The sequence below is a fragment of the Megalobrama amblycephala genome, linkage group LG11, assembly GCF_018812025.1.
Source record: "Megalobrama amblycephala isolate DHTTF-2021 linkage group LG11, ASM1881202v1, whole genome shotgun sequence".
Taxonomy (NCBI): domain Eukaryota; kingdom Metazoa; phylum Chordata; class Actinopteri; order Cypriniformes; family Xenocyprididae; genus Megalobrama; species Megalobrama amblycephala.
Window position 1 is genome coordinate 38821621 of NC_063054.1, and position 22009 is coordinate 38843629.

The 22009-nt window shown below is 39.2% G+C and overlaps 2 protein-coding genes and 1 long non-coding RNA gene across 4 annotated transcripts in view; 2 read left to right on the forward strand and 1 right to left on the reverse strand.

Moving 5' to 3' along the window:
* The window catches only part of LOC125278634, a 31204-nt gene extending 30050 nt beyond the window's left edge, over positions 1–1154 (reverse strand). The window contains exon 1 of the long non-coding RNA XR_007187190.1: positions 1074–1154. This is a non-coding gene — a long non-coding RNA (uncharacterized LOC125278634). The remainder of the gene's footprint in view (positions 1–1073) is intronic.
* A 4183-nt stretch (positions 1155–5337) lies between these two features.
* On the forward strand, positions 5338–12664 carry pgfa (placental growth factor a). Of its 2 annotated transcripts, none has more exons than XR_007187271.1 (7): positions 5338–5686; positions 8743–8776; positions 9088–9284; positions 11154–11223; positions 11309–11338; positions 11415–11492; positions 11808–12664. XR_007187271.1 is itself a non-coding variant. In XM_048208130.1 (7 exons), the coding sequence occupies exons 1-6, from the start codon at positions 5582–5584 to the stop codon at positions 11473–11475; spliced, it is 507 nt and encodes a 168-aa protein (XP_048064087.1). In that variant the 5' UTR covers positions 5338–5581; the 3' UTR covers positions 11476–11492; positions 11808–12663. The 2 variants fall into 2 exon arrangements, 1 of the variants encoding a protein (XP_048064087.1); XM_048208130.1 differs by having other exon boundaries at positions 11154–11233; positions 11808–12663.
* A 4019-nt stretch (positions 12665–16683) lies between these two features.
* cipcb (CLOCK-interacting pacemaker b) lies at positions 16684–20829 on the forward strand. Its single transcript, XM_048207934.1, has 4 exons — positions 16684–17103; positions 17953–18068; positions 18156–18310; positions 19499–20829. The coding sequence occupies exons 2-4, from the start codon at positions 17972–17974 to the stop codon at positions 20171–20173; spliced, it is 927 nt and encodes a 308-aa protein (XP_048063891.1). The 5' UTR covers positions 16684–17103; positions 17953–17971; the 3' UTR covers positions 20174–20829.
* The last annotated feature ends 1180 nt before the right edge of the window (positions 20830–22009 follow it).

Below are 22009 nucleotides of genomic sequence, written 5' to 3' on the forward strand. Positions count from 1 at the left end.
GTAAAGTATGCACAATGTTGTTTTGACAAATAATAATGTAGCAAATCTAACTTGTATAAATATTATAGTATAGAAAAATACTATACATTTATTTATAGGTAAAATTGAACTCCAAACCTCTTGTACCTATTCTGTGATGCCAAACAACTTCCCTGTGCAAAAGATCATGGGGGCCTGAAGTGTGCATCAGTTGTACCCTTCGAAATCCTTCATTCCGAAGGGCTTTTTGAAGTGGCCAGTTTTGAGCACTTCTATTTAGAACAACCCTTCAGTGTGGCGGCCATGATTGTTTTCACTCCGATATATCGCCCTTTGGAGGGCGATATATCCCGTTTGGAATGCACTGATAGACAGACCCTTGTCCCCTTGATTTTGACAGAGGGAGCAAGTCTACTCTGATGTAAAATTTGAGCAGCTCTCCAGAAACATAGTTGGGAACCCCTGTACTAGTATACAATTCTGAATTCAGCTCAATGTGCGCTTTTATGTTTGTTCAATAAGGGTGGGAAAAAAACACAATTGAATCTTAAGAACCAATAGAATCATTCAGTTTCATAAACTCCCACTCATAGAAGTCTGGAGAATCATAACAGTTAATGAAGTGGGAGGGATTATTGTTAATTAGCCAAAATCTGTAGAGTAGAAAAAGGCCAAAGGGCAGCATCTCAACAGTGTGACTAGCTGTTGAACAATGGCAGGAAGTTGGTGTGTTGTTCAGTCTTTAGCACTTTGTGTGTGGTTTTGTGCTTTCTGTCATGCTGTTCCACAGTTGAGTAATCTGCCCCAGAATCCTCAAGCTCTGATGTTCCAGCAAACTGACCAGCGGTTTCAACAGCCAGCTCAACAACAAGCTAGTCAGCAGTTTCCTCAGCGGTTTCACAAACCAGCTCAAGCTAGTCAGCAGTTTCAACAGCCAGCTCAACAACAAGCTAGTCAGCGGTTTCACAAACCAGCTCAAGCTAGTCAGCAGTTTCAACAGGCAGTTCAACAAGCTAGTCAACAGCAAGCTAGTCAACAGCAAGCTAGCCAACGGTTTCAACAACCAGCTCAAGCTAGTCAACAGGCAGTTCAACAAGCTAGTCAACAGCAAGCTAGCCAACGGTTTCAACAACCAGCTCAAGCTAGTCAGCAGTTTCAACAGACAGCTCAACAAGCTAGTCAACAGTTTTCTCAGCAGTTTCAGCCTAAGCAGCCAGTGGCGCAGGCAGAGCCCCTTGACAAATGTGCTGTAGCTGATTATGAGCAGATCCAATGTGGACCACCTGGTATCAGTGGTGCTGAGTGTGAAGCTATCAACTGCTGCTTTAACGGACAGCAGTGTTATTATGGGAAGGCAGGTAAGAGTGAGTCAATGTAAAGGTGTTCATGTTAAACTGATCCTCAGCGTTAACCTGCTCTTGTTCCTTGTTCCAGTGACTGTCCAGTGTATAAGAGATGGTCAGTTTGTGGTAGTGGTGGCTAGAGATGTTACTTTGCCTCGATTAAGCCTGGATTCAGTCCGTCTCCTTGGTGGAAACGATCCACCTTGCAGTCCTGTGGGATCCACACCTTCCTTTGCTATATACCAGTTCCCTGTCACTGCTTGTGGCACGAGCATGATTGTGAGTAGCTGCTTCAGTTTTGTGGCTTAAAATGGACTGGATGCCAATAGTGACTGTTTGCAGGAGGACAGTGGATACGTGGTGTATGAAAACAGGATGACCTCCTCGTATGAAGTGGGGATCGGACCACTTGGTTCCATCACACGGGACAGTCATTTTGAGTAAGTGATGTGTGCTTCAGCATATTTCTTAATCCATGAAAAATGCTACAAGCTTACTGTTTGTCCAGGCTTCTCTTCCAGTGTAGGTACTCTGGTACTTCTGTGGAAGCTCTGGTTGTGGAGGTCAACACCATTCCTCCACCTCCACCAGTAGCTGCTCCTGGACCCCTAAGGGTGGAGCTTAGACTGGCAAATGGTCAGTGTGTCACCAAAGGCTGTGCAGAAGGTGAGTGTCTGTCCCAAGTATGCCTAAACCCTTTCTGAAACTCCAGGTTGCAGCAGTTTCTGGTTTAACACCAGTATTCTTCCTCAGGGGACGAGGCGTACGCATCCTACTACAGTGATGCTGATTATCCAGTCACAAAAGTCCTGCGGGAGCCTGTGTTTGTTGAGGTGCGCATTTTGGAGAGGACCGACCCCAACATTGTCCTGATGCTGGGACACTGCTGGGCGACATCAACCCCCAGTCCACTCAGTCTACCCCAGTGGGACCTTCTGGTTGATGGGTGAGTAATGCCAGTCTTTATCCATCTAGTGTGCTGTAAGGCACTTCTGACTGACTCTTTGCTTTTCAGATGCCCTTACCAGGATGACCGTTACCTGACCACGTTGGTTCCAGTGGCTGGATCATCTGGTCTTCAGTTCCCAACCCACTACAAGCGTTTTGTTGTGAAGATGTTCACATTTGTGGATCCATCATCACTGGCTCCTCTGCAGGAAACCGTATGCTACCCAGTGTTAGTTTTTTAACTCCGGCTCTTGGTTTGTTCCCTAATGCCAGCTTTGGTTCTCTTAGGTCTTCATCCATTGCAGCACAGAGGTGTGCCATCCCTCTTCTGGCTCTTGTCAGCAAAGTTGCTCCAGGCAAAGTCAGTGCTTCCTGTTACTGAAATGACTTAATTTATGGGATTTATAGTTGTGATGTTTAATCCTTCTAACCCTTTTTAGGAAGGGATCTTCACATGAAGACCACCACTACTGGGCAAACCGTGGTTTCTAGTGGAGAAGTGAGACTGGTTCTATGAATGTTTTCAATAAACGATACAACACCTTGAACTTTTGTCTGACCACATTTTGTGCAACACTACCAACCTGAAATTGGGGGTTCAAGTGCTGAAATTGTAATCCTTTTCTAACTGTTAATTTCCAAGGATCAGCATTCTTAAAGTGATCAGGCTGACCAAACCGTAAGTCATAGAGACTTTGAGGGCTGGTGGTACTCGCACATCCACAAAAGCAACAGTAAGGCTCACCAATTGCCCTGGTGGAGGTGCTACAACAGTGAAGGGTATAAATCATTCTTGACTCTTAAACATTAGGTATAGGTTCGAGTGTCTTATCGTTGGAATCCTTTGCTCAAGATGGACAAAATGCATGTCTTGGCTTTGCTTGTGGCATGCATCTTTGCTCAGCAAATGAAGGCATTCTCTTGTGAACTAGTCCTAGGTTTTCGGCCTGACCTGAATCAAACCAATGCAAGGTTTTATGGAGCCTGATTGTCAATTATAAAGTTGATTCATGGTCCCTAAGGGCCACTGAAATGGTCAGTGTATGGCGCTGCTCTTACTAAAATGGATATCTCATTCTGTTCACAAGTTATTTCCACTGACTTCAGCACACCAATGTGAGACCTTATTCCATGGTCATGTGGAAAGATGTGGCAACTGGCCACTTGGTGGTAGTATAACTGAAAATATGAAAATGGCTATAACTACTACACCATTAGTCTGACTTGAAAATTGGCATGTGGTGTCTTTGTCCAAGGTGCCATGATTGTCTGAGGACATTGATTTATCTCCTCCATGGCCACCATCAGCCAGTGAATTGAGCAGCTATCAGACAAGGTTAGGAATGAAACTCACTGGACCTGTTTGACTCATGAACCTAGATGCTTCAGAAATTCAAACTTTTTTTTTTTTTTTTTTTTAAATCTGTAGAGGATTGTATCATGCTTTCATTCAGAGAAACTGCACTGCCACTGTTTATTGTCCATCAAATCATTGGAGTTTGGGTTCCTTGCCGCTGTCACCTTTGGCTTGCTTAATTGGGGACACTTGACATTTGGCTTGACATTTGATATTCAACAGTGCTTTTGATCTCCCTGCACTGACACTATTCTTTAAGAGCTGCTGTGCAGCCAAAATTATGTACCAGTTATCAATGTAAAGCTGCTTTGACAATCTACATTGTAAAAAGTGCTATATAAATAAAGGTGACTTGACTATTGAATAGAGGGCAGGGTTTTATTTTAGCGCTCATAGCAGACTAACGGTCGGAGGGGAGTGATTTACGCGTTTTCAACCCAAACTGACGTCATCAGAGAAGGAACGCCATTCCAGACTGGAAGTAACTTTTCAGATTTTGATCAAAGATTACTGCAACAAACAATTTTTTTCAGTGTTTTTACTTGCATGTATTAATTGTTTAGCACAAGATTAGTAATATGCACTAACAAAGTAAATAGGGTTTGATTTCATGCCAACTTTAAAGTGCTTGAACCCCCGATAATTGCTGTTTGAGGATATATTTGGTGTTTTATTTAGCATGTCAAAGACAGCTAATCTCCAGACTGCTACAAATCTATTTTCCATCATTGAGGCACACTGTCTTGGTTCTCAAAGAGACTTAAAGGTCCCGTTCTTCGTGATCCCATGTTTCAAACTTTAGTTAGTGTGTAATGTTGTTGTTAGAGTATAAATAAAATCTGTAAAATTTTAAAGCTCAAAATTCAATGCCAAGCGAGATATTTTATTTAACAGAAGTCGCCTACATCGAACGGCCAGTTTGGACTACATCCCTCTACTTCCTTCTTTAATGACGTCACTAAAACAGTTTTTTGACTAACCTCCGCCCACAGGAATACACAAGAGTTGCGTTTGTAGAGTGTGTTTGTCGCCATGTCGTCGAAACGCTGTTATTTTCATCCCGCAGTCCAATCACCGGGTCTGATTCCAGCTCAAATTGATAGGGTAAAATTAAAGACATGTTTACAATAACACTGAGCGCGTGCATCTCCACGTTATGGTAAGAGGCGTGACCTTTCCGGGCAAGATGCGCTAAACTGCTGTCGAATCACAACACAGGAACCGCTGGCACAATCAGAACTCGTTACGTATTTCTGAAGGAGGGACTTCATAGAACAAGGAAGTCATCAGCCCGTTTTTATGATAGTGGAAACAGCGGTATACAGATAAGTAAATTATGTGAAAAATACTGTGTTTTTTTACACGCGAAACATGAACACATGTTATATTGCACACTATAAACACAATCAAAGCTTCAAAAAACCACGAAAAACGGGACCTTTAATTGTAAAGAATCTCTCAGTACCCTTATGCAATTTTTATAAGCTTTTCTTGCATGTGCTCCTGATTTGACAATGCAGTACAGTAGAATTTGGGATGGATGGGCTGTCACTCTGAAAAGAAAAATCCCTTACTAAGGGAAGGTGGATCATTAAGCACCTATCAATCATATTAGTTAAAAAAAAAAAAAAAAAAAAAAAACAGCCAATGCAGCTTTTCTTATGCCTCCCTCTGATGACCCAATTATGCATCATTACTCGTGCTGTGGGCCACCAGAGGGGACATGCATAGAGTGCATGACTCACACCAAACAAAGAACATTGAAACTATTACCAAAAAGGAAAAGTTCGTTTGTGATTTTTTTTTTACACCTGTATATTATCTTAAGGAGTTACTTGTTTGTAACGGCATTTAATAAAACGTCTGTTCAGTGGATGATCAATTAAAATGCAGTGGACTCCAGAGGCAGCTCGTGCGTGCAGCGGGTGGACGTAGCGCGCGTGGCGGTGTTCTGATGCGCGCGCAGCGGCTCCGGCTCACTCTCCGCCCGCTAGACATGAAGAGATTCATCGGTGTGTCGCAGCTGGCCGCCTTCCTGCTCTACTTCCCTCTTGTACAGGTAACTAGAGTGTTTCTTACAAAAGATACTACAGTTGTTCAAGTCAGCTGGATTAAATGAATATGATACTGTTTAATCTCTGCAGTTAAATGTAACTGGTTTGCTTATGTTTGTCAATATCAAGTTATCATAATTTAAAGTAACTGTGCTATTCAGGAGGTGATACATTTATGATAAACTAGGCATTGTAAGATATAATTATGCTTTATGAGCTACTTTTTGTTTATGCAAATGAACCAAGCAACTAAAATTGCACTGGAAATCTCTGTGATAAACGTGATGCTTCAAATCTGAATGTTTTCCCAATGTCCATCATCAGTATTACACTAAATTTGTGAATGAATCATATTTTTAATTGGTCAACATTGCATTTACGATGTAAAGATTTGCATTCTCTTTCCATCCAGCACTTTGACAGTGCTGTCCATTAAACTATACACTCTTAAAAATAAAGAGTATTTATTGGCATTGATGGTTCCATGAAGAACCTTTCCATTGCATTTTATAGTGGAAAAAAAAGGTTCTTCTGAGTTTTTAAATGTTAACAATGTTAAAACATCAAGTCAAAAATGAAGGTTCTTTAGAGAATCAAAAATGGTTATTCTGTGGCATTGCTGTGAAAAAAACCCTTCGTTTTTAAGAGTCATTCCTCATTTTTCTAGGGACGAGTCTCTTCGGTCATTTTTGCCCCAAAAATGTTATATTTTGAAATGTTAAAAATCGTAGCTTCATGGGAACGAGATGACACTTGGTGACTTTTGTCGCATTAGCAATATGAACACACAAAAAAAATCAAGGACATGATTCGGACATGTTAAATGTGTGAAATAAAATCAATAATTCAGCCACAAAGCAGTAAAAAAATGAACAGCAAGAAAGAGGTTACACTCTAAAACATTGAGAGTACAAAACAGAAACACCCACTCAAACACACACTCACTTACACATATTCACAGACACACACACACCATTATACACATACAAATGAACCGGTTTGGCTGTAACAATATGGTAAAATTGAGCCAAAACTCAAATAAGAGGTTGAAATCAGATCAGACACAGATATATTAAGCTGTAATAAAACATACCCGTTCATTTTTGTTATATTTTTATTGAATTTTGATGTTATGTGTGACAAAATGCCCTCCTCTGTGTTCAGGTTTGACTGTAGTAAAATTAATGCAAAAACCGACACTTCAAATCAACATTTAAAAACAAAAACAAAAATCTAAACCTTGACAAAAAGTACTCTTTGAGAATGTCTAAGTATGAATCCAAAACTTAATACCAATAGAGAATTTATAAGCCACTGTATATAGGAATCTACATGGCATTACATAAGGTTTTCTTTTTTTACTCCCACCAGATGGCACTAATCTACCTTCAAAAAAAAAAAAAGATTTAAAAAAATTTGTAATTGTGTATTATTTTCAATGGGGAACAGCTAATAAAAATTGTATAAATATTGCATAATATTATAAAATACCCTCAATATCCTCAATATTTTATATAATAATCAAAAAATATTATTGAACAAAAATATATTACATTGGTTTTCAAGTTACTTTTCAAGGCTGCCGTAAAAAAGGCAAGTGTGACTCCTAAACGAAAAGGTCCAGAGGGTTAAATAAGAGGCCTGACATTTATCAGAAGAGTATCTGACGGATCTGAACTCTCTTGTATCCAAACTTTCGCACCGGTCCAGTGATTTGCAGTGGTGAACGTGCTCATTTGGCTGTTATCCTCCAGTGTTCAGTATCTGTGGCAAATAGGCAGCAAAACATTCCTGTTTTACAAGCCGTTCTGAAGTATTTTGTCACGTCACACCAGTGAAAGTTTTGGGTTCGTGAAGTAATTAACTAATCACTTACAAACAAAAGCTGCTTTGAAACAATCTGTATCTGTAGAAATAAAGCTGACTTGATGACAAGAGGTTTGTAGAGCATTCATTTGGGTTCCTGGCTGCATCATAAACAAAAGTGACACTAATTTGAATAAGTGAAATGATCTTTTATTAAGTTTTTATGGTGTTGTTTGACAGTCGGTATACGCACAGGTTCAGGACGGTTTGAGTGACTGATGAAAGCTTCGTTGCTGCACGTCTCCTGGCTAAAGTTAGTTTGCGCCCCCTCTCGTCCCCCTCCTATGGAGATCTGAGAACCCGTGCGCCCTAATTAATGTACAGCTCCTGCGGGAGCCAAGCTCGCCCACTGACGGACATCCAGGGCCCTTCAGTCAGGCTCGGTTCAGTGCACAGAGACAACAGGACAATCTCATTCTGCAGCAGGAGCAGCTCCTGTGGGACGTGCCTTTCCCGGAGTCTGTGTGTCTCTGCACACAAATATAAAAATAAACTTCTGTGTGGCGACAGACCCAGTTTTATGGTCTAAATGAACTTGGAAATGTTGCACATATTGACTATTTGAAGAGTTAGAAACTCACTAGCTAAAAATATGGCTAAAGAAAGAAAAGCGATAGACTTTACATAACTTTTTGGATACAAACACTAGTGTTTCTTTATTTATACCAAGATGCATTTTAGCTTTATTTCTTGTTGTATTTGATGACTTTTGAAAAAAAAAAAAAAAAAAAAACCTTGAACTTAAAAATTATTTTGAGCAGCATTTCTTGTATGAAAATTGATAACTTTATTTTATAAACTTTATTAGTAACACTTTACATGGTTCTATTTGTAAATTACATTAGTTACATGAACTAACAATGAAAAAAATACTTAAAGCATTTATTAGTCATAGTTCATGATTTCAACATTTTATAATGCATTTATTAAAATAAAAAATTTACATTGTTATTAACATTATTTAATGGACCTGAGTTGAACTAACAATGATTGCATTTTTATTTACTAAAATGTACAAATATTTACAATTTGTTAATAATAAGCCTATTTTAATTTGTTACAGTATTAATATATACTGTAACAAATGTATTAATCATTGTTAATGTTAATCAACGTTAACTACTGGGACCTTATTGTAAAGTGTTACCACTTTATTTATTATTATTATTATTATTAATGACCTTTTTCTTTCTAGGTTTCTACCATTCTGGGCAATTCCCACTCCAAAGGTAAAATAATTTTCCATGTAAAATTCAACACTTCAGTTAGTTTCCATCTAATATTTTTATTTTATTTCAATGAGCAAAAGCAAGAGTTGTGAATGGAAGCTTGTTTCTGCCATGGAATGAAACAATTTAAAAGATAATTGCGACTTTTGATCTCACAATTCTTACTTTTTTCCCCTTACAATTGCGAGATGTAAACTCGCAATTGTGAGAAAAAAAGTCGCTATTACCTTATTTATTTTTTATTCAGTGGCAGAAACAAGCTTCCATAGTTGTGAATAGTTGCAGTGAGTGATAATGAGCATGTTGTGCAGTGATGCTGTTCCCGGAGGCCTGGAGCCGCAGTCTGTGTCACTCCACGGAGCGGATGGTGGAGGTGGAACAGGAGTATCCCGGAGGCGTGGAGCACATGTTCAGTCCCGGCTGCGTCCCGCTGCTGCGCTGCTCCGGCTGCTGCAATGATGAGAAACTAGCCTGCGTCCCTATCCGCACGCGCAACATCACCATTCAGGCAAGACCCTGCCGTTTCACTGCAGTATCACATCATATCCCTCTCATCACTGCAATCCTGTTACAGCAGCAGCAATAACACTTTTTCTGCGGGAATCAAAAATACATTTCTGAAGAATCTCTATGCAATGTTTGACATGGTTATGGATATTATGATGTTGATATGTTTGGTCTTAGCAGAATAGATCTGCTGCCCTGCTGTTATTGCTGCTGCTGCACTGCGCTGCTGTTATTGCTGCTGCTATTGCTATTGCTGAGCTGCTGTTATTGCTGCTGTGCTGCTGTTATTGCTGCTGCTGCTGTTATTGCTGCTGCTGTTATTGCTGCTACTGCACTGCGCTGCTGTTATTGCTGCTGTTATTGCTGCTGCGCTGCTGCTGCGCTGCTGTTATTGCTGCTGTTATTGCTGCTGCGCTGCTGCTGCGCTGCTGTTATTGCTGCTGTTATTGCTGCTGCGCTGCTGCTACGCTGCTGTTACTGCTGCTGCTTTTGCTATTGCTGAGCTGCTGTTATTGCTGCTGCTGCTGTTATTGCTGCTGCCATTATTGCTGCTGCTTTTGCTGTTATTGCTGTGCTGCTGTTATTGATGATGCTGTTGGTTATTGCTGCTGCGTTTATTGCTGCTGCTGTTATTGCTGCTGCGTTTATTGCTGCTGCCATTATTGCTGTTGCTGCTGGTTATTGCTGCTGCTGTTGGTTATTGCTGCTGCTGGTTATTGCTGCTGTTGCTGTTATTGCTGCTGCCATTATTGCTGCGCTGCTGTTATTGCTGCTTTTGCTGTTATTGCTGCTGCCACTATTGCTGTTGCTGCTGGTTATTGCTGCTGCTGTTGCTGTTATTGCTGTGCTGCTGTTATTGATGATGCTGTTGGTTATTGCTGCTGCTGCTGTTTGTTTATTGCTGCTGCTGCTGGTTATTGCTGCTGCTGGTTATTGCTGCTGTTGCTGTTATTGCTGCTGCTGTTATTGTTGCTGCTGGTTATTGCTGCTGCTGCTGTTTGTTTATTGCTGCTGCTGCTGGTTATTGCTGCTGCTGGTTATTGCTGCTGTTGCTGTTATTGCTGCTGCTGTTATTGTTGCTGCTAGTTATTGCTGCTGCTGCTGTTTGTTTATTGCTGCTGCTGCTGGTTATTGCTGCTGCTGGTTATTGCTGCTGTTGCTGTTATTGCTGCTGCCATTATTGCTGTTGCTGCTGGTTATTGCTGCTGCTGTTGTTGCTGCTGCAGTTACTGTGCTGCTGTTACGCCCATTTCATACTGCAAGCTTGAGTGGCGTGTCAGCTTCACGTCAGCATAACTACATCATCACTACAGCTGCAGAAGCGCGTGAGTGAGTATTCACACTGGAAGTGTTTGTACAGCATCACAGCAACAGCTCCAAGATACATATAAAGTGAGCATTTCTTTACAAAGACAAGTATAAATTTGTTTTTATAAGTTGGTAATTTATAAACTTGATAGTCTTGAAAGTTTGTTACCATAGGGAGTACAATATCCCCATGTAAAATAAATAAATAAATAAATAAAAGCCTTGTGTTATTGCTGCTGCTGTTATTGCTATTGCTGCTGTTAATGCTGCTGCTGCTGTTAATGTTGCTGCTGTTGGTTATTGCTGCTACTGTTATTGCTGCTGCTGCTGTTATTGCTGCTGCTATTGCTGCTGCTGCTGCTATTGCTGCTGTTATTGCTGCTGCTGCTGTTGTTGCTGCTGCTTCTGTTAATGCTGCTGCTATTATTGCTGCTGTTAATGCTGCTGCTGCTGCTGTTATTATTTCTGCTGCTGCAGAACTAACTTTGATTTGATTTGATATAAAATATATTCCTTTAGGTTTGAATGTTAAATCTCCTGCTGTGTGTGTGTTTCCCATCAGCTGTTGAGAATCACTCCAGCGGAGAGGAGCAGGGAATATGTGCTGCTGTCCTTTCAGGAACACCAGACCTGTGAGTGCAGGTATGATACCATTTTTGCGTCTTTGCATCACTCCTGCTTTTTATTTATTTATCTAACTTTCTTTCTGACTTCCAGACGCAGACGACACCACTTGAGAAATCAACAGTGAGTATTGATTCCTTGATTTATTTCTTGCATCTAAATGACACAGAAAAACAACTTTCAGAATGTTCTTCCTCAGCAACCAGCGACGGAAGGGTAAACGCAGGAGGAGACGGAGAGGGAGGGAAGACAGGGATTGAGACGCTGCCAGTGTCAGGTGACTCTCTACTGCAGAAACACACTCACCTGAGCACTTTCATCTGTCTTAGACAGTAAAGTTAGTCTTTTCTGAGTATATCTGTGTGAAACACTTCTCAAACAAGAACAAATGTAGGGCGGGGCTTGATTTTTTCTGTGGGGAATTGATTGGATGATTGTGGTTTGCTATTGGTGGATCTCATGTGAGTGACAGGTTGCCCCACCCTGATTCAAGATTACCAGACACATGAATTTAAAAATAATGATGTGTGCTGATATTTTGTTTGTTTATTTAAAAAAAAAAAAAATCCATTTATTGTGTGATCTGCTGCAGATGTGACAATCACTATGGCTCCTTCATCATCATCATCATCATCATCATCACAAGCACTTCTGGACATTAGGGCTGGCGGTTTGCAGTTTGACACATATAACGATCAAGAGTCATTTTTGTTTATTATATATTGCAGTGACTATAATGAGTTGATCTGACACATCATCTATTTACAGGTATGTTTGGACTTTCATTGAGAAATGGGTGTAACAATAAACAATAAAGCTGCTCAGGCGTTATCAGGGAATACACACGTGAGCAAATGTAAAATACTGGACCTTGGTGTTGCTCATGATTTCAAAAGTCTGGTTTCTTTATAATAAAATTGTTTTTTAAAAAAAGGCAATTGGGTCAGTCCTACTATTTCTATACAGTGCATGTTCATGTCCCCATCATATGTGTCTTAATATATTTTATAAAACAAAAAACTCACAATATTTAAAGAAATAAATCAGATTTGTTTTATCAGAATGGAGTGAGTGATTTTTGTTTGTTGTGTCTCCAGGTGCTGCACAATATGGAAGCCCATTTCTGACATATACTGCGTCCGAAATCGAATACTTCTCTACTATATAGTACATGAAAAACAGTATGAGAACAGAGCAATATGTCTGAATTCATAGTATTCGAAAAACAGTAGGCGAAAAGTATCCGGATAACTTGCTACTTCCGGTGAGATTCTGAAGTGTGCATACAACACTTTACTATCCCATGAGGCCATGGGAGAGGATTTGTGAATGGAGTTGAAGGGACGTAACTGATGCTGGTAGGTCATGTGACAGTAACAACATGGCGGATGTAGTACGTCCGAATTAGATGTGCCAATATTTGATAATGCGATATATCGTGATAATGAATATGCACAATATTGTTATCGTGGGCACTTCAAAATACCGTAAATAATAATTTATTACCAATTATTAAAATTTTTACAATGCATTTAAAAATACTTTCCCTATCAACTGTATAAAATGCACAACACCGCTGTATTCTGCATCAAAGTGACACGCGCTCAGATGTAAACAAGCCTAATGTGCATGAGAAGCACATGGCGGAATGAGTGAAGGAGACACGGTGAAAGTGCACATTCACTCTCTGACAGCAGAGGGCGCTGATGGAACAGCAGAAATGCAGCGGTTACCCCGGAAACCCAGCAAACAAAGCAGCTGCGCTAGTGAAGTTTTTAAAAAAAACTTAAAACAGCCATTATTTTTTTTGTAATCTCAATGTTGTTCATCACAGCACACAAAATACTTCATACTTAAAGACTTAATAGGCTATTTATTTTCAAACTTAAACATTTTTATATTTTAATCTGGACTTCATCATGCCCTAATGATTAGAAATATTCTGATTATTTGTTATTGTTCAGTAAAACTTTGAGACATACGGCTTCATTAGTTAACATGTTAATTAATTATTACCAAATTGACAATGAAAAATACTTATAAAGCATTAATTATTCTTAGTCAATATTAATTTCTTAGTTACTGTTTAATAACATTACTAAATAAATAATCAAAATAACTTATTTAATGGACCTGAGATAAAACTAACAATGATCAGTTGTATTTCTTAACTAACATTAACAAAAAAATAATACTTTCTGTAACAAGTGTAGCTATTGCTCATTCCTACTGTAAAGTGTTGCCTGTTGTTCTTTATAATTCTTTTGCACTTTAATCTGTTTGAAAATTGTACTTTATATATTTTGTGAATTGTATTATTGTATTAGTTATAGTAAATATAGTATATATAATTATAGTTATTTTTGTTATTACAAAAAGAGTTCTTAAACCTGTTATTATGACAACACTTTTTTTTGCAACTTATTTCAATATTGTGATAAAACCGTATACCGTGATAAAAGCTTCAGCAATTAATCGCAACATGAAAATTTGATACCGACACATACCTAGTCCGAATACATTCATACTACACGCATTCGTACTACATGGAACATGCTTTTTCAACGGTCGTGAAGTAAATTCAAATGTAATACTTAGTCAACCATTTTCAGACGCAACTTAATCTTCTCCGGTTGCATTATGGGATGGTGAAGTGTCCATCAAACGCACACTTCAGAATCTCACCGGAATTAGGTCATCTGGGTACTTTTCGCCAACTGTTTTATGAATACTATGAATTCAGACATACTACATGCTTTTGTTAAACAGAATAATTACATAAAAATGTGAATTAGGGGAGAGTGGGGTAAGATGAGCCATTTTTTACTTATGTGGTCCTCAAGATAAGGGAAAATGAGGCAGAAGTACAATGAAAGTATTTAAAGTAATTTTAAATGATCAGAATACATCTATGACAAAGGGTTCTAAAAATATAGCTTCTTATAAAAAAGTGGTCATCTGACTCAATTTACCCCAGGGTAGGGATAAGTTGAGCCGAGTCAGTAGGTGGGTGTAAACTGACCATCTATCTGAATCTGAATCCAACCCATGTGAAATTTTAAAGATTATGTACATATTTTAAAATCTAATTTAATAATCAAATTTCCTTTTACAAATATTCTTTGTAAAAAATATTTGGCATTATATTACAAATATTTCTTTTTTAAAGCTAAATTAAACAACATAAAACCAACCAAATGAAGTTGAAATTTTAGTATGTTTAATTGTTTGCATTTCTGAAACAATATGTTGAACATCAAAGTTGTAACCTTCCCATAAACAGACTAAACAGAGAGTTTGTTGAGTAAAATTAAATAAAAACTAAATAAGAATGAACAAATGTCAATGAAACTAATAAACATTTTAGTCAAAAGGTTCTTGACATGGTAGTTTTTCTGCAGTGTTGACCATGTTAGGCCATTAGAGACTACAGGTGGAGAGATATATATGATTAAACATCCTCTGGTTTGTATCAGAGAAGGATTTGGTGTGCTTGTGCACTATTCTTATTAAATAAACTCGAAAATAAAGATAAACTAAACCAGTTGCATAATATTACATTGAAATGACACCAGTTTATACCTCAGATTTAACTTAAATGCATTGCCTTATGATGGGGTAAGTTGCCTCATAGCTGCCATTTTAGGAAAAGCTAGCTAGCTTACCAGTTCAGAATAATATTTAGCTTGCATGGTTATATATGTTGTTAAATCACCAATATGCATCAAAAATAGTTTTAGACCTGGACAAATTTGATTTGATGAAATTACATCTGTTATGTTAAAATTTTACTTTGACAAGCCAAAAACACTTTTTAAAGTAAATAAGTGACTTCCAGAAATGATGGGTGGTTCTGAAATATATAGTCACATGACAATAAAATGGTATGGTTGCCAAGATACAGGGGGTGGGTCACCTTACCCACTGGCTCATCTTACCCCACTCTCCCCTACTGTCATGAGATGAAAAGTTGAATTTACTCCAAAAAAAAAACACAAAAAAATTCGAAATTATGACAAAGACTTGACTTTTGAACTCTTTTCAGCTATTTGTGTGATAACGTAGACTTTTTATATCATAATATTGACTTTTTATGTCATAATTTCTACATTTCATCATAATTTTTACGTTTTAAGGCATAATATTTACCACAGCATGATTTTTCATGCTTTCAAAAGCACTAGGTTAAATTAAGCTCATCTTTGTTAGCCTTACATAACACACCTGAATGTCAAAGATGTTTACTATCTGCGGTTTATATCGACACGCCACTCTGCGGTTGAACAGAATGTTCTCACGACGCCCAACGGTCACGTTTTATATGTGCTCGAGGCGACGACCAATGAGAGGCGACCATCGAGAATGACGCAGACAGACCTCTAGCTCAGAACCCAAGAGGCGACACTTTGATACTTTTTGGGTAACAGCCACTAGATGGCGCTCCGGTAGCGCGGCCGCCATTATGGGGTGAAAATACTAACTGGACCATAGAATCCTTCACATCTTACACACCCAAAATCGGTGAATTTCACTGCCAAATAAGAAGCGCATTATAACAGTTTTTTAATTAAGTCAGCAGTAAATTGTATGATCCTACAGTAAATGTTGTATTGTCTTATATACGTTTTATTTTACCAGTTGTGGAATCCAACCATTCATCCATCTGACGTAACATAGCCTACTTTATTGAGTATTTCCATTTTATGCAACTTTACACATTTATTAATAGTAAATTAATAATTAATTTCAGACCTAGTGGAGTAATAGTAATAATATCTAGGTCTGAATTGAAATATAAATTGTATGTTTTAATGGATCACGCTACAAACATAATGATCTTATAATACATGATGCATTGCTGTGTCCGTTATCCCATAATTCACACTTTTGGACACTTTTGCTTTAACACACATTAGACAACACTGCAAAATCAAGCTGTTATATTCATATATTTATTGTCCAACATTCCCAATTTTTCTTATGCATGTCCTTAATTTAATTTCATATGTTGGTAATAATTCAGCCTTTTAAATAATTTTCACCCAAACTGACTGGGTTTCTAAAGACATTACTGAAAAAAGTGGAAGATTTAAACACAAAGTGTGTAAAATAAACTGTTAAAAGGATTTGATGATCACTAGTGATAGTATTTTATTCTGTGTTGTTGGATTTCAGCTTTAATGTACGTTTTGTTTTAACAAAGCAGCTGATATTGCCATAGAAACTAGTGGACTGCGACTCGTTTTCACTCCAGAATGGCGGAAGCGCAGGGCTGCTGCTGGGCGCCGGCGCTGCAATGGAACCTTCTGTTGAGTGTCGCTTCTTGTCAGTGTGTATTCTTTGATAAAAGGAAAAGCCCCTAAAACAAAACAGACGTTTTTCCCCCTCACAACAAACCCCGCCTCCTGTGACAGGATTGGCTATTCGGAGCGATTTCGTATCTCTGATTGGCTTAGATCAGGAGTCACTCACGTACCCGTTAGCAACAGCTAGAGCGATTATATCGCGTCAAATAATCCATAGAGTAAATATGGCGAAACAACAAAGCGAAAGCGCTGTTTTTATGTGTAACGAACAATTATTAAAGTGAATATTAACGTTTTAACGTCTTGATAAAGTTGAGAGGGCGGGGCTTGTGGGGATCTCGCTCAGGTCTCGTGTACAGCACCGTGTAGCCGCGAGCGTGTTGTGCGTGACGGGGACGATCAGGGCGTCTGGCCGACGCTACGCGCCGAGAACACGGTAAGACGCCGCGGAACGAGCGCTGCACACTGTTCTAATACAGTATAACTACCGGATCTGAGGAAACCTGCAAATATAGTCGGTGTTTATCCGTCTCTGGGGATCGATTCCGCTCCGGATGAAGTCACGGCCGTCGCCACACACACGTAAGATGTCATATTCAATAACTTTGAGCAGAATTACCTTTTCTGAATGAATTAATGTTTCTCAGATAAAATCTGCATGCTTTTCTGGAGAAATTAAACGGCAATCCTGCTTTTAACGGTGTTGTTTTTGTGCTTCAGGCTGATATATTTTGCGTCAATGCTTAAAGTTTAAATATAAACATATTAGTACAATAAGTACAAATAAGCTGTCAAATAAGACATTTGACAGGTAAAACGAGTGATTCTGACGAACCAGAGCTGCTGGAGATTAAATATGTCAGCTGGTTACGTCATAGCTTGGTATGTGACGTCATGACGCTGGGCTTACAAATAATAATAACAATGGAAATAAACCGTTTTAGAAGACCGTTTAAGACATTTAAAGGGTTAGTTCAGCCAAAAATGAAAATAATGTCATTAATTACTCACCCTCATGTCGTTCCACACCCGTAAGACCTTCGTTCATCTTCAGAACACAAATTAAGATATTTTTGATGAACTCCGATGGCTCAGTGAGGCCTGCATAGCCAGCAATGACATTTCCTCTCTCAAGATCCATTAATGTACTAAAAACATATTTAAATCAGTTCATGTGAGTACAGTGGTTCAATATTAATATTATAAAGCCACGAGAATATTTTTGGAGCGCCAAAAAAACTAAATAACGACTTATATAGTGATGGCCGATTTCAAAACACTGCTTCAGGAAGCTTCGGAGCGTTATGAATCAGTTGATGCACCTTTAACGTTGATGTCAAATAAACACATTGGCATGCTTTTGGCCTGTTTTTCCAGTTAGTTAAATTGTTTGAATACTTAATGTCATGAGCAGAATGTCTGCTGTTTCAGGCTCAAACGGTGGAAGAGGATGAAGGATGAAGGTCGTATAAGAGCGATGGCCAAATTTAAACACAAAAGGATGGAGAAGTCAAAGCCAGAGTCGGAGAGGGATTCAGGCTTCTCAGGTGTGTAATCGTGAGGATTGGATTCTTGTTTTGATTGTTTTCGACGCAGTATTTGAGATCTGTGTGTGTGTGTGTGTGTGTTGGTAGACGGCAGCTCGGAGCATCTGAGTGCGATCGATCAGACGGACACGGAGGACTCGTCCTGCTCCCGATCACAGGTGTCTCCGATGGCTGCGGTGGTGGGCGGAGCCCTGCAGGGCCTCTCACCAATGATATTCATGAACAATGTTGTTCTGAAACAGGTGAACGTCAGACCTGCCCCAAGGCTTTTACATTTCCTCTGAAGTACATGTGATTGAGTACAAGTTCATTTTGAACAGAAACTAATGACACTATAAAACCAGAAGCATATGAGTTTGGTATTAGGATCACTAGTGTGTGTGTGTGTGTGTGTGTGTGTATATATATATATATGTGTATATGCACAGATTTTTATGTATTTTTATGTCTGAAAAGTGTCATTCAGAAATATTTAAAGGATTAGTCCTATAAAATTTTCCTGATAAATAAAATTATCAGGAAAATAAAATTTTCCTGATAATTTACTCTCCTCCATGTCATCCAAGATGTTCATGTCTTTCTTTCTTCAGTGGAAAAGAAATGAAGGAAAACATTCCAGGATTTTTCTCCATATAGTGGACTTCATTGGGGTTCAATGGGTTGAAGGTCCAAACTGCAGCTTCAAAGAGCTCTACATGATCCCAGACGAGGAATAAGAGCCTTATCCAGAGAAACCATCGGACATTTTCTAAAAAAATACAACTGTTTATGCTTTATAAATAGCACGTGCTTCCGCTTTCCGTATTCTCCAAAACACTTACACTGTATGTCCTGCGCCTTCCCTATTCTACTTACGGAATGAACGCAGCGCAGGCGTTGGACATGCAGCGTAGCTTTTTGAAGAATACGGAAAGCGGAAGCACGTGCAAGGCGATCATTTGTGTTTATAAAGCATATACGGTTGTATTTTTTTCCCGTTGACCCCCAGTGAAGTCCACTATATGGAGAAAAATCCTGGAATGTTTTCCTCAAAAACCTTAATTTCCTTTACACTGACAAAGTAAGACATGAACATCTTGGATGACATGGGGGAGAGTAGATTATCAGGAAAAGTTTATTTAAAAGTGGACTAATCCTTTAATTTAGTTTATTTCTGCTTTTTAACACAATAACAACTAAATCTTTGCAATCTGCAGTCATGCATAAGGTGAATTCAGGTTGATTGTGACACTTTTTTCCATTGAGATGACTGGGGAAAGCGTCCCAGTCAACCTGAATTCACCCCTATGTATAATAATAACAAAAATCAGACAGTTTGTGTTATATCTGCATATAACTGAGTTTCTTTGAGACCCATTAAAATGCAAGACAGGTCAAAAAAACCTGATTATTGTCCGTCTCTAATTTGAATGTAAATTGTTTATTTGCAGTCTGGAGAAAACGCTCCGTCTCTGAAACCCTGGGCCTTCAGTCCAGCGGTGGAGGTGGTTCAGCAGCCTCAGGTCGTCTTCCTTCAACCCGTCGTCCCACAGAGAAGCGCCTCCGTGCCGAAGGGACACACTTCGAAGCGCCGCCGGCACAAGAAGTACCTCCCCATCCTCAAATCCTACCCCAAAATTGCTCCTCATCCTGGAGACAATCCGCACAAGAGCAGCAGCAGCTCGGCTTCCTCAGTCAAGAGTTCGTCTTCCTCTCACACGGATCAGAGCTCGTCCTCGCCGTTACCCGGCTCTCTTCCAGCGTCTGCTCTTCCGCACGACACATCCGCCGATTCGGATACTACCAGACCCGAATCCACGGACGGCCGCTCCAGTTCTAATTCGTGCAACACGGACAACAAGATAAAGCGCTTCTGCAACACTTACAACATCCTCAGCAAGTCGGGGTTGCTGGACATCACGCTGCGCACGAAAGAGTTGCTTCGGCAGAACCGCCGGACGCAGACGGAGCTGGAGCGGCTGCGCGAACACACGAACATGTTCATGGAGGCGCTGCAGACGGGAGACTGTGGGATCTGGAGCAAGCTGCAGATGAGCATGAATGAGGAAGACAAAGGGAAAGAGCGGACGCCACGTGATGAGGAGAACCGGGACGTGACTCTCTGAAGTGACACGCGTCGTACGTGCAACTATATGTCGAGGTCAAAACAATGATTACCGGTGTAGCTGTCCACTGTTAACAGACTACATGGATGTGCGTTCACTTTCTGACAAGCTTCAGCCTTAATCTAGTTCAGTGCATAAGCTGTTTACTCTCACTTCCTGCTGTAGTTTCACCTCTTTTGTTTCACAGTTTTAGATGAATGAATTTGGACTCCGTCCCGTGTCAGAAGGCCTCGTTTTGGGGATCGTAGAATGCTAAACGAATATGCAGATCGAGTATGTAGCTGGCAGCCGTTTCTCCTAGACTCTCACAGCAATTATTGTTAATTATGAAAAACGGATCTGTCTGTGAAATGTGGGATCGGCTGCAGCCCTTCCCATCCTCTAAGCCCAATCCTCCCGGATGATTATATGTAGGAACTTTTGCTTAAAAAACAAAAGACTCACAATATCCAGCTCACATTTCACCGCAAAATCAAGAGGAAAACAAAAAAATAATTTAGATTTGTCATTAAAGAAAATGACGTCTGTTTTAGGACCTTTAAGGCAAGACACTACAGGTGAATACGGTCAATGTTAATTGATAAATGATTAATCGCAGTACATTAAGACAATTGTTTTGTATTACAAGTTACCATGAACAAACAACAGTTTCACTTGTAGTGTCTTGATTTTTGGTCACATTGTGACATTATTTTATTACTGTATTCAAAATACCATGCATCTGTCCTTGACAAGGAATATGATGAATTGTTTTTATATCCGTTGTTTTGTTCTGATAGATCATCGAACGGTGGCGTTTTAAACGTGATGTGATCATTTACTGATCTGACTCTACTTCATGAGGAGCTTTGGACCAACTCAACCTGAATGTGCATTAGAGCTGCACGATTAATCGTTAAAGGATCGCGACCTCGATTAAACGCACATGTGACCTTATTCCTAAATGACAGCGATTCAGCACTATGCCTATTAAAGCTTTAACAAGTACGATCAAACATTCAGATCTGTGTTCTGATCCAGAGAGAGAATAGGTATGAAACAGCTTCACAAACAGTCTTTTCAACCACACAGAATCATTATTTCTGTCTTACAATCATTCAGATGATCACAGAAGTACTGAGATAAAAGTTTATAGTTTGGATTTAAACACTGATGTCTACGGTAGAGATCAAAATCGAGTAAATCACCTTCTGAAAGTAACTTGATGTTTAATATTGTATCAATGACGTTGTTACACCAGTGGGTGGCGACAAGAGACTTAAAAATGTATTTGTCATTGAATCCCTCTAGTGGTACTTTGAAGTCATACAACGATCAGTCTGCGCAGCACCGCTTAAAGTTGATCACACCTTTTATGAGTGAGTCATTGAATCATTCATCCAAGAGATTCATTCAAAAATGCAGATTCATCCAGTAATGAAACAAGTGAAGTCTTTATGAGTGAGTCATTGAATCATTCACCCAAGAGATTAATTAAAAAATGCAGATTCATCCAGTAATGAAACAAGTGAAGTCTTTATGAGTGAGTCATTGAGTCATTCACCCAAGAGATTAATTAAAAAATGCAGATTCATCCAGTAATGAAACAAGTGAAGTCTTTATGAGTGAGTCATTGAGTCATTCATTCAAGAGATTCATTCAAAAATGCTGATTCATCTAGTAATCTTTATGAGTGGGTCATTGAATCATTCACTCAAGAGATTTGTTAAAAAATGCTGATTCATCCAGTAAATGAAACAAGTGAAGTCTTTATGAGTGATTCTTTGAATCATTCATTCAAGAGATTTGTTCAAAAATGCTGATTCATCCAGTAATGAAAAAAGTGAAGTCTTTATG

What these genes read in the sequence shown, in the direction of transcription:
- pgfa (XM_048208130.1), top strand. Translation starts at nt 5,582, where the DNA reads ATGCGCGCGCAGCGGCTCCGGCTCACTCTCCGCCCGCTAGACATGAAG. An exon ending in CGCGCAACATCACCATTCAG is followed by an intron (nt 9,285 to 11,153) that starts GCAAGACCCTGC and finishes GTTTCCCATCAG; the next exon opens with CTGTTGAGAATCACTCCAGC. An exon ending in CACCACTTGAGAAATCAACA is followed by an intron (nt 11,339 to 11,414) that starts GTGAGTATTGAT and finishes GTTCTTCCTCAG; the next exon opens with CAACCAGCGACGGAAGGGTA.
- cipcb (XM_048207934.1), top strand. Translation starts at nt 17,972, where the DNA reads ATGAAGGATGAAGGTCGTATAAGAGCGATGGCCAAATTTAAACACAAA. An exon ending in GAGGGATTCAGGCTTCTCAG is followed by an intron (nt 18,069 to 18,155) that starts GTGTGTAATCGT and finishes GTGTGTTGGTAG; the next exon opens with ACGGCAGCTCGGAGCATCTG. An exon ending in ACAATGTTGTTCTGAAACAG is followed by an intron (nt 18,311 to 19,498) that starts GTGAACGTCAGA and finishes GTTTATTTGCAG; the next exon opens with TCTGGAGAAAACGCTCCGTC.